Source organism: Rhea americana, unplaced genomic scaffold (genome assembly GCF_003343005.1).
Source record: "Rhea americana isolate MKP2758 unplaced genomic scaffold, rheAme1 scaffold_209, whole genome shotgun sequence".
NCBI classification, from domain to species: Eukaryota; Metazoa; Chordata; class Aves; order Rheiformes; family Rheidae; genus Rhea; species Rhea americana.
Genome location: NW_028186249.1, coordinates 656159 through 667603, shown reverse-complemented (window position 1 = coordinate 667603; position 11445 = coordinate 656159). Strand labels below are relative to the sequence as shown.

At 42.5% G+C, this 11445-nt stretch overlaps 1 protein-coding gene across 4 annotated transcripts in view; it reads right to left on the bottom strand.

The window, feature by feature from the left end:
* Positions 1-6: 6 nt before the first annotated feature.
* Positions 7-11445, bottom strand: part of HDAC4 (histone deacetylase 4) — a 270470-nt gene continuing 259031 nt past the window's right edge. For all 4 annotated transcript variants that reach the window (XM_085304382.1, XM_085304384.1, XM_085304383.1 and 1 more), the window contains exons 25-27: positions 6814-6898; positions 2234-2375; positions 7-1777 (exon numbers count right to left, since the gene is read on the bottom strand). In XM_085304382.1, the coding sequence (XP_085160508.1) occupies positions 1738-1777; positions 2234-2375; positions 6814-6898 (267 nt within the window). In that variant the 3' untranslated portion in view covers positions 7-1737. The remainder of the gene's footprint in view (positions 1778-2233; positions 2376-6813; positions 6899-11445) is intronic.

Here is an 11445-nt window from a genome sequence, read left to right as displayed (position 1 = left end):
AAAAGGAAAGTAATGTATGGGTCAGAAATCAGGGAGGAAAAAGGTGTAGACACTGTTGCCRTTTAGAAAACAATGACAACAACAACAACAACAACTGCCAAATGGAAAATAAATGTCAGATCCACACAAACGAGGCTTCGGTAGGGTTTTCTGAAATATCGATATAAAAATTAATAGCAAATTCATAATCTTTGCTATAAAAACCTCATTTTTTGTTAGAAAAGGATCACAACTAAAAACCTTAACTTAAAATACAAATGCTTAGGGTAGTTGCCCGGTGGCTAATGTGTTGGTGTTCTGAAAACTTTCCAAACTGTAGATTGAAAGTACCCAAGTTTCAAACTGAATCCTTTTCCAAAAGCACCTTCACATTCCAATTCACAAATCTTTCCCTAGGGAGCTTTCAATGGCTACTATTATAGTATGCATTTATTATATATATTTTTCTATAAATGCATTATAAATATTTTATCAATAATTCATAAGAATCAGGTTTCTAAGCTTGGAATACATTTGGAATATACATTATACACATATATATATACTTATACCTAACAATTTAAGCAGTATCTCATGCTAGTTGCTTTTTATAAAAAGCATTCCAGTCTTAAACCTGCATTTGTGCCTAATACATGCTTCAACAACCAAATTGATAAGTTCAATTGCTAGATAATGTAGAACAGAAAATATTTGAAAATCGGATTCAAAAAATGGTTAAATTTCAAAGACCCAACAGTATTTGCCACTTTCTTGGCAACTACCTTATTTTTTTTTTCTTTTTGAAACAGTAATGAAAGAAAATAAAACAAATCCAAACTTCTAGACAGTTTTTGGAGACGCTCTATTCAGCTGATGCCTGCTTCCAACAATCATGCCAGCACAAGCCAAAAAGTCTTCCTTCCTGATGGCAGTTCTTGGCTTTTCCAAACTGAGGAAAAATATTCACGAACTGCTGCATTTTTTTTGTTTTGTTTTTTTGTTTTGTTTTTTTTTACTTAAGGCATTGTTCCTCAAACTTCAGAAAATCCAGCTGCACCAAATCCATCAATTAAAAAAAAAGGCACAAACTCATCTTCAGATGGCTTTGGAGATAGTAAAGCCGACTCCATCTGGGCTACCATTTCCTCTTTTGTGTTTCCCCTCCCTCCCCTCTTTCCCTTTCCTTTAGATATAAGACTAGTCCTCTTTCCCTTTCCTTCACCATTAAAAATACACCATTTCACATTGTTCTGGTTTCAACAAGAATGTCTTTGACTCACAGGCAGGCAAGAGCCACTTAAAAAATCCAAGAAATGAAACTACAAGACAGGTTGAGTGGTTCAAGCGGAGATTGCTGAATTGTGGGTAATCAAATTGTAAGCACCAGTTTTAAATTAAGGTTTGTTTGTTTTATTTTCRTATGTGGTGTTGAATCTTTGATTTCTACTTTTTGGCAACTCTGCCAAAGACTTCATGGGCGTCATTCCCCCTTTCAGCTCCAAGTGAGGATCAGAGGAAGAGTGCCCAGCATGTCAGTCCTTTACTGCTCTTCACCAGCATTTTTCTTTTTCAGCAAGTATATACTGTAGATGCATATAGATATGGAGAGATTTTTCGGTTGCTTTGTTTTACACCTGGTTGTCCTTCTGTATTCTGGAAAAAACCATGACAGGACGCAGGAGTAACAAGAGAAAGCTTCTTGGCAGAGCTTCAAGACAAAGACGAACAAACAGGAGAACTCCAGCTCAAAGGTGAATGCTACAGAGGAGGTTCCTCTTCCATGGGTTCATCATCAGGTCTGGATGGGATCAACAGACAGGCAAGATAGGATGGAGGAGAGAGAAAAGAGGGCTGAGCATGATAGAGTCGGGCAATTTGTGATGTTCTGTGCATACAAGTCTTGCACCTTCTCTTCCCATCACCATCCCACCCAGGGCAGTTTTGCTTAGCCAGCTCACCTGGAAATAAACCTTGCTGCCAAGAAGGTTTTTCRGCAACTGTGTTATCACTTGTACAATGTTAAAAATTGTCTTGCAGTGAAATCATTACACAAGGTGTGTGACACTGTTGTTGTTCTCTTTCAGTCCACGAGGTCTTTGGAGAACCCATGAAGGGCAGGGGATACAGGGAACACACTTGAAGACTAACCATGAAGACTGCTCCTTATGGCCCCTCCTGGGAGGGCAGATTTTTCCTGTTCCTATTCTCTACTCTTTCTAGGCTGTAACGATAAAAAGGAAGGAAAGCAACTTACCTCTTCTCAGCTGGCTTCACGCCTACCGACAAAGATGCCATGGCTGTTACAGTCTCTGCTTCTTCGTTCTCACACTTCTGAGCCTCAACCAAAGAGTACCCCACTGTGGAGGCATAACGCTGGAGTGAATGCCAATACTTGCCTGCAGCAGAGAGGAGAGAAGAGGCAGTTAGGGCTCCTGCACTATAACAGGTCAAACACCACACTCCTGCTTTCCCATGCCCAGTAGAAGGCTGAGAATTGACTGAGGCAGACTCATCACACCTCTTCCAAACCCTATGCAAAATGCAACYTTGACCCACACTTACTCTTACTTTAATGACTCTCAAGGTCCCAGGGCTGTGGAGAAAAACTGTAGATGGAAGTGAGTTCCTGAGAATGTGTGCTAAGGGTGCTTTGGCTTGTGAGGTGAGGACAGAAAGCTACCCAGAGCTGGTGACCTCTGAGCATGGTTTTGGAGAAACAACAGAGCAGACCCTTTCCATAGCTTTGCAAGGATGCTCTGCACCAGCAGCAGCAGCTTTCAGSTCTTTGGCAAGAGGTCTAATACCCTCAAGGCATAGTAATGAGAATTAAGAAGGCTCACAGGTGACTGCTTGGTTTGGGAGGATGTTTGCCAAATAATAATACTGGCCCTAATGGCCATGCTTGGCCAAGCAGGCTGCTGTGAGAGAAGYTGCTTTGGTCTCTAGGCAGAAAAATCCATTTATTTTCTCTATGATAGCAAAGATGACTCATGAGAACTGTCAACGTGGCTTGTTAATTCCCCAGCAGCAGCACAGACAGTAACGGAAAATATGGCACTTTGTGCCGTGCTGCTTTATTGGTAGATGGTGTTGCAAGGGTGTTGTATCTCAAAGATTTAGGTTTTAAGTATGTGTTTATCTTGTTTGCTTGGGCAAACAAGYTAAATTAGCATTATATTTTTCACTGTGAAACAGTGCAGTAGAATGATCTTTTAACCAAGCTATCGACAATAAAGGGTAAAACCCTTGTCACTATAGAAATATTGAAAATGGAGGAGAGAGGCCAAAATACTAGACCTTCACAGCTAGAAACTTACCAGGAGCTCTGGGATCCAACAAATCCCCAGGGCTGGGGGACGTTGTGTAGGAATTTAGGCATAAAGAAGCAAAAATTCAAAAGCTATTGACATCATTGTAAAAATGCACCTGTGCATCCCACAAGCAAATCTAGGATGTTCAACCAGGGCTGACATACTATCTTATAATCACAGAATGGGAAAGGTTGGAAGGGACCTCTGGAGAACATCATGTCCAACCTCTGCTCAAGCAGGGTCAGCTAGAGCATGTTAAACAGGGTTGCAGCCAGGTGGGTTTTGAATATCTCAGAAAAGGAGACTCCACAACCTCTCTGGGCAACCTGTTCCAGTGCTCCGTCACTCTCACAGGAGAGAAATTCCTCCTCATATTCAGGCAGAACTTCTTGTGGTTCAGTTTGTGTTGGTTGCCTCTAGTCCTTTTGCATGGGACTACTGAAAAGAGTTTGGCCCCCTCCCCTTGACACCCTCCTTTCAGATACTTATACACATTGATAAGACCCCCCCTCAGTCTTCTCCAGGCTTAAGAGGCCCAGYTCTCACAGCCRTTCCTCATTGGGCAGATGCTCCAGTCCTCTCATCATCTTCGTAGCCCTATGCTGGACTCTCTCCAGTAGCTCCATGTCTCTCTCGTACTGGGGTGCCCAGAACTGGACGCAGTATTTGAGACGCGGCCTCAGCAGGGCTGAGTAGAGKGGCAGGATCACCTCCCTCGACCTGCTGGCAGCACTCTTTCTAATGCACCCAAGCATACCATTGGCCTTCTTGGACACAAGAGCACATTGCTGCCTCATAGTCAACTTGCTGTCCAGCAGCACTGCCGGGTCCTTCTCYGCAGAGCTGCTCTACAGAAGGACAGCCCCTAGCCTGTACTGGTGCATGGAGTTATTCCTCCCTAAGTACAGGATTCTGCCCATGCCCTTGTTGAGCCTCAGGAGGTTCCTCTCCGCCCAGCTCTCCAGCCTGTCCAGGTCTCTCTCAATGGAAGCACAGCCCTCAGGGGTATCAGCCACTCCTCCCAGCTTGGTCTCATTGGCAAACTTGCTGAGGAGGCACTCTCTCCCTTCATCCAGGTCATTGATGAAGAAGTTGGACAGGATCGGACACAGTACTGAGCCCTGAGGGATGGCACTAGCCACAGGCCTCCAACTAGACTCTGCCCCACTGAGCACAACCCTCTGAGCTCTRCCTTTCAGMCAGTTCTCAATCTACCTCACTGTCCACTCATTTAAYGYACRCTTCCTGAGCTTGCCTAAGATGATGTTCTGGGAGACAGTGTCCAAAGCCTTGCTGAAGTCAAGGTACACAATGTCCACTGCTCTCCCCTCAGCTACCCAGCTACTCATGTTATCAGATTGGTTAAGCATGCTTYGCCCTTGGTGAATCCATGCTGACTACTCCTGATCACCTTCTTTTCCTCCATATGCTTGGAGATGACATCCAGAAAGAGCTGTTCCATCACAAGGCTGACCAGTCTATAGTTGCCTGGGTCCTCCTTGCCCTTTTTGAAGACTGGAGTGACATTGGCTTTCTTYCAGTCCGCAGGCACCTCTCCAGTTCTCCATGACCTTTCAAAGATGATGGACAGCAGCCTGGCAACAACATCAGCCATCTCCCTCACTACCTGTGGGTGCATCCCATCAGGGCCCATGGATTTGTGAATGTCTAGCCTGCCCAGAAGATCTCTAACCCTATCCTCCTCGACCAAAGGAAAGTCTTCCCTTCACCAGACTTTCTCCCTTGTCTCCAGGCTCTGGAATACCTGAGGGCTGCCCTGAGCAGTGAAGACTGAAGCAAAGAAGGTATTCAGTAACACTGCCTTCTCTGCATTCTTCGTCACCAGGGCTCCTGCCCCATTCAGTAGCAGGYCCACATTTTCCCCACTCTTCTTCTTGCTACTGATGCATTTGAAGAATCCCTTCTTGTTGTCCCTTGCCAGACTTAATTCCAAATGGGCCTCAGCCTTCCTCATCGCATCTCTGCATACTCTGACAACAAATCAGAAATGCTCTTCCTTTTTGGTTAGGGAGAAAAGGTGGGAGGCTGAAAATGGAGTGCTGACTGGATGAATATGCCAAGAGTGATGGAGGTTAGGATTCCTAGCTATACAGCATAYGTCTGCTTTAAAGAAAAGTTGTACTACATTGGGTGTTCAAAAAGTAAAGACAATTCCTTTTTCACTTCAAAAGCCTCAGAAATTTTAGACCTAAGGAAAAATATGTGAGAGGGAAGGGTGTAGCCCAGATTTGGACTGAACATCTGCATTAAGTTATAGCTGGCTAGTCTTGCTATACTTTCATGGGCAAATCACCTACAGTTAAGGAAGTCAAAGTCATGTCTGTTTTGTTTGTCTTTGATTTACCACTGATGGACATCCTTTTCCAGTGAAAGGAGCATGTCTGGACAAGAAATGAAGGGCAGAAGTACCTGCAGCACAACCAGAGGCTCCCGAGAAGAGCACAGAGAAGGCCTCAGAGTTAAGGGATGTTCCCTTGGTTCTGAGGCAGCACCATGCAGAATTTGCCAGTGCCCAAGAAGTCACACCAAAGGTTGAAAGAATGAACATGTACAATGAGGCCATGCAGATGAGGAGAAGGATCTTGTTTTCAAATCTTGTTATTTCTATTGTATCCTGCAGCATACCTGAGTGTGTCATTCAAAGCCCCTTTTCTAATTTGCTGTGCTTATTTTAAAGAAAAAAAAATCATTGTGGCTGACTCAAGGTACTGCTAAGGCATCACATCACTGCTGAACACTGCCACTGCACAGCAGCTTCTGGAAATTGAATTTAAATTCCATAGGTCAGGTCATAGCATAGTGAGATCCCCACATTACTCAGGGAACCTCACTACATTCCCCATGAACATCCCCAGGAAATCTTCAACCACCAAGATTTTAATCGTCCCCTCCATGGCTAAACAAACCCACAATATTAGCAGCTTTAGGCAATACTCTGGTTAACTTTCACTCCTATCCGTTCTTAATTAATGAATGCAACCATACCCAACTAGACTTATGTTAACTGCAGATACTTGAATAGCTTTTGAAGAGATACCCATGTGCTCCAAGTACAGGAGAACCTGCTCTTTAGAGGGATAGTAAACATGCTTCTGCAYTGGATTTAATATTAATTCTTACACTGAGATCAAAACACCTTGCTGGRTGACTGCATGCCTCACTGCTTGCTGCATCCCCGTCCACAAATGTAACCTTCTGCACTCCAACCTGTGGTCAACTAAGCAGCTGTAGGCTCAGAGACACTTATACAGTCCAATTCCAAGAGCTGAAGCATTTCTCTAAATTTAYTGATCTCTGTGCATCGCTTAATGCACTGCTGCAAGCAAGACCAACTTGTGGCTGCACAAATCCAGTTTACTGTGCAGTAATCATCTGCAAATTGGACTGGTGAAYGCAGTGGCCTGATTTTGAACATGTGATTGCCAAGATGATGGAGAAGTCAAACTGGTGCCCTTTGGGTAATTTAACAGTGAATCAGCTGTGTGAATGTGAATATACTCACTGTGTATCTCGATGACTTTCTCCATGGAATGGACTGCATTAGCATTTGCTCTCTGCTGGAAAACCTTTTCTGGAAGAGGGTCAAGCTGGAGAGAGAGAGAGAGAGAGAGAGAAGAATACCACAGAAATGTTATCTCAAATTAGAGAACAGGTATGAAGCTTGATTTAGCAAATGGCTCTGCTGTATGAACCTGCCACTCTACTCTTCTAATTCCCATTACCTGACTCTAGCTAAATATCCAAAATACACAGATTTTCTAAACACTCTTCTAAAACTCAAGGCAGTATGCTGAATTTCTAACTGCAAGCACTCTCCAGCTTTGTCAACCTCAACACTCTTCTACACTCACAAAATGCTATAGGGTTTGCTCACTTGTAGAACAACCGTAGGTGTGCATTTACATCGTAATAGCTGTATCAGTAAGCATGCACAGCTGTTCTCTAACAGAACTTCTGCAGGAGGTAATACGGATTATTTTGCAGCATGGACAAGTCCTCAGAGAGGGACATATGATGGAAACTGAATATTAAAACAAAATCACATGAAAACAAAAGGAACTTAAAAATACGATAGCAGCCATGCTCCCTTTTTTCCTCAAAAGAAACAAAAGGGGTAGCTTTTTAATTCTTCTAAACACCTGATCTAGTAAATGTATTGACTTCTAACTATTTGAAAACATCTGCACCCGAAGAGTAAATAGCCTCATTTTAATAAAGATAAACATCTTTTTTCATCCAGCACAAAGCAAGCAAAATCCTGCTTTAAGCCAGGGCATAGCACTAGACCCATACTTTAATCTTTAGGAAATTCACTCTGAAGTTCTGGGAAGGATAGTATTAGGCAAAAAAATTTAGTCTTTCTGATGCTGGTTGCTCTCCTTTGCTCTTTATATAAAAATATCACAGTGAAACTATGCTGCTGATATCGAAACAGTAAGTCCAAGACGCAAGTCCAGTCCAGTAAGTGCAAGCCTTCCAAAAAATTTCGATGTAAAAGCACATAGCAAGCATGCACCCTTCTGAGCTTTCCTGTTTTTATGCAGTAAATGTAAATGACACACTGTATCTGCCTGTGATAATTTTGTTCTTAAATACACCCCACTCTCACAATGTCAGCTTTGTCATTCTTGCAAACCTTTAACAATAAAACAGCAAAACACTAGTAACATAATTTACTTAACAAGGAATTTAGAACATTGGAGCATCTTCATAGTGCTGAAGAGAGATAATCAGCAAATCTCACTCTAAAGCAACTCTTTGGTGTCCTTTTGCAGTAATACTTGTTTTGTCATATGAGCAAAAGTCACATGAATCCATCTGTAAAAGCCCTTAAAGCTGTTCAGTGTCCACTTCACTAAATACGTACGCAGTGGTGTACATGGGAAGTATGCAGCTGATGGAGTTACCTTGCAGTAAACCTGCACTGCTGTCAAGATAGACTAGTGTAGTCCATGAATATGAAATAAGCTGACCAGGTAAGCGTATTGTTTTACCATTAGAGCTATGTCTCCATTAGAGGTCTCAGCAAGCCCAATTCTATCAACTAGGGAGCACACGACTTTTTACCAACAGAGCTGTGCTGGCAAGTGGCAGGAGCACAGATCTGGCTTGCAAAAGCATAACTGCACTGACACCATGTTGTCCATACCTGGGCTCTGACAAGCATGGCTATTTTAAATGAATAAACTCACACCTGAAGTAATAGCGCTCAACAGGTAAAAGCTGCTGTAGACCTGAGACTTGCTGGACTAGAAAGTGGTAACATCAAAATAGGCTCATTTTCAAATGCAAACTCTCAGTTTGCAGTCAGGAGGCTGTAACACTATGAGGGAATCCAGGTCACCTTAGTATTGGTGTGGACAAATGCACTTACTGTGACCAGCTGACAATATATCAAAAAGATCTCATGTTAACTAATGACATTTGGAGGGGAGATTAGACTGCTTGCCTGCCAGCTGCCTCCAGAACCCACGGCAGGCTGCAGCAAAGGGCCTCTGATCCTGCTGCGGCTTCATAACCGAAGTGGTAAGTGCTCTGCCTATATCCCATCCTTCCCCTGCAGCCTTTGATCATTACAGAAAAAGAAAAATAAGCTAACACTCGAAATGCCGTATCCTTTTTCCTGCTGTTCTTACACTAGGAATTTGGAAGGTGGATGTCACAGAGAAGCAAGAAAAGGTTATTTTACTAATAGAACATAAAAAAGAAAAACAGCAGAAAAAGCTCTTATGCAGCATGCTGAGACCATGAAGAGAAGCTCTGTAGCAACATGGTCTGAGCAGGACATGAGAGATGCAGCCATTAGCACAAGCATCGTCTCCCAGAGGAAGGTTCCAGACAGTGCTGCCTGAGGTTTGTTTTAATTTTTATTTATTTCCCTTTAAAAATAAACATAAGAAGGGGAAAATGCCTTTTTCCTATTGGGTTATTTCTCTCATCCCAAGACGACTATTCTCTGAAAAGCTAAACTGTCCCCTTTGCCCTGTATGAAGTTATTAAGCCTTGCATTGTCGCAGCTATGATGCTTGCTTTGGTTCCTACAGAGGAAGAAATTTGGGCTCAAATAAAAACATCCCACAATTCTTATTAGTCTTTTTTTTTCCTTAAAGAGCTGCTGAAGACCTTAAGATATGTTCACCTTGCTCCTGTCTGCCTTTGAAAACAGAACAAGGATTTTAATATTGCACAGTTGTGGCTGTGACACAGGGAGGTAGGAATTAGGGCTGCATCTCACAGGGGGACTAGTATAGAGATAACCTCCCTCAGGAAGGGAGGTTAAATCTGTAGTGTATCGCAAAGGGAAGGAGCTTGGTTTATTTGCTTTTAATAAACGACATTCTAGAAAGCAGTAATTTTTTCTGGGACAGCACAGACATCTGCTTGGTAGGTAATGGTGCCCCAGCAGAACAGCTCTCCTTGGGTCATCAAGACAGCCAACTGTTTTGATTTAATTCACATGAACTCAAGGGGTTTCATAACCAACTAAATACTCAAGAAAAAGCTTTCAATAGAGTTGATGCTTCTCCCCCTGACCTGGTTCTCCACAAAAAGGTGACTTCACAAACCTTCAAGGTTGGGTATCCAAAACTGGAAACATCTACAGCCATTGAATGTGTCTGAAAATACTGGTCAAGGCTCTTATGGGGATAATCCCCAGCAATGGAAGCAGCCACTGTTTAGTAGTAATAAATCTATGGCAAAGTTTTTCAACTTCCACTGAAAGCCAGTAGAAGCTCCAGCAAAGAGATGTGCTTATGAGACCACATGATTGCCACTAGGTAGGTACTTCACGAGGACTAGAAATTGCTCTATTCCAGAACCAATAATTATAGACTGCCTTAAAAAAAAAAAAAAAAAAAAAATCTGTACTCTAAAAATAACTCTTGCCAAGACTGGTTTCTCTGTGACATTAAGTGAAGGCCAACCAATTCCTGGACAAATCTTTAAATGAGAACTTTAGTAACGCCTTCTAGTTTACGCTAACATAAAGCACACTCAAAATCAGACAGCTTAGCTGTGTGTTACTTCACAGATGAATCGTTCTAATTGCATGCTACTCTTCCTAAAATAAAAGGCACAGACAACAGATTTACCCATCAGTCCACTAGACAGGGAAGAAAATACCTCTGGGCCTTAGACAAAGGTTTTAAGCAACTGTTTATCATCAATTTCTTTTTTGTTCAGGATGTCCAGAGTTTGATACTGGATTCACCTCAGCTACTTCTGCACCAAAAATCTGGAAGACAAAGTATTTCCAGCAATCACATGCAATACTGTTGTTGTTCTGGCTGCTGCTTAGGTCGTATCTCCCATGACATGTCTCTTTTTTCCCTCCTCACAGTTAGCACAGTTGGCATGAGCACTTTACATCCTGCTCTAGGCATGGTGCTGGCACAGCTTGTAGCCTTGAGAAGCAAATGTCATTAATGTCTAGATGTTTTGGCTTGGTATTTCTCATAGGACAGAACTTGGTTTTAAGAGGAGCAGTTGACAATGCCCGGAAAAGAATCATTGCTGCTTGCCCTGTTCTCCCATGCTGCTTTTAGGAGCCACTTTGAATATTAAAATAGCAACAGTGTCCTACTGACCTAAATTATCATTAAGTGACTCTTCTCTGCCTCATGTCTGCCTTTGATTTTTCAGCTAAAGTCAYGTTAGTATTGAACAAGTAAATTTGTAATTAAAGAAATATATGTATTTTCAAATGACCTCTCATGTTGCTAACTCATTTTACATTGAAATAATCCRCTGCAAAGCTACTGTTCTGCTTTAATTTCCTGGACAGTTGGGAACAACCGCAGCTTTTGCTGTTGGAACTGCACACACAAAGCTTTTCCAAAGCTGGGGTTTTGATCTCTGTTGGTGAAAGCAGACACTTGGGGGACTGGTATTGCTCCCCTCATTTCCTACCATTTTGCTACATACCTCAGCCAGATCTCTTCTGTTAGCAAATTTCCCTGCAGCTCGTGGCTGTCTGCAGCTGGCTRTCCATGTGCATGCATGCAAAATTGTCTAACACACTGTATATCAAACTTCATCAAAGGGCCGGCAAGACAAAGTAACAGCAGTTCACTCCAACTTCCTTGCATTAAAAAGACTTTATAAAAGACCTTGATAAAACTAGTGCTTCCTG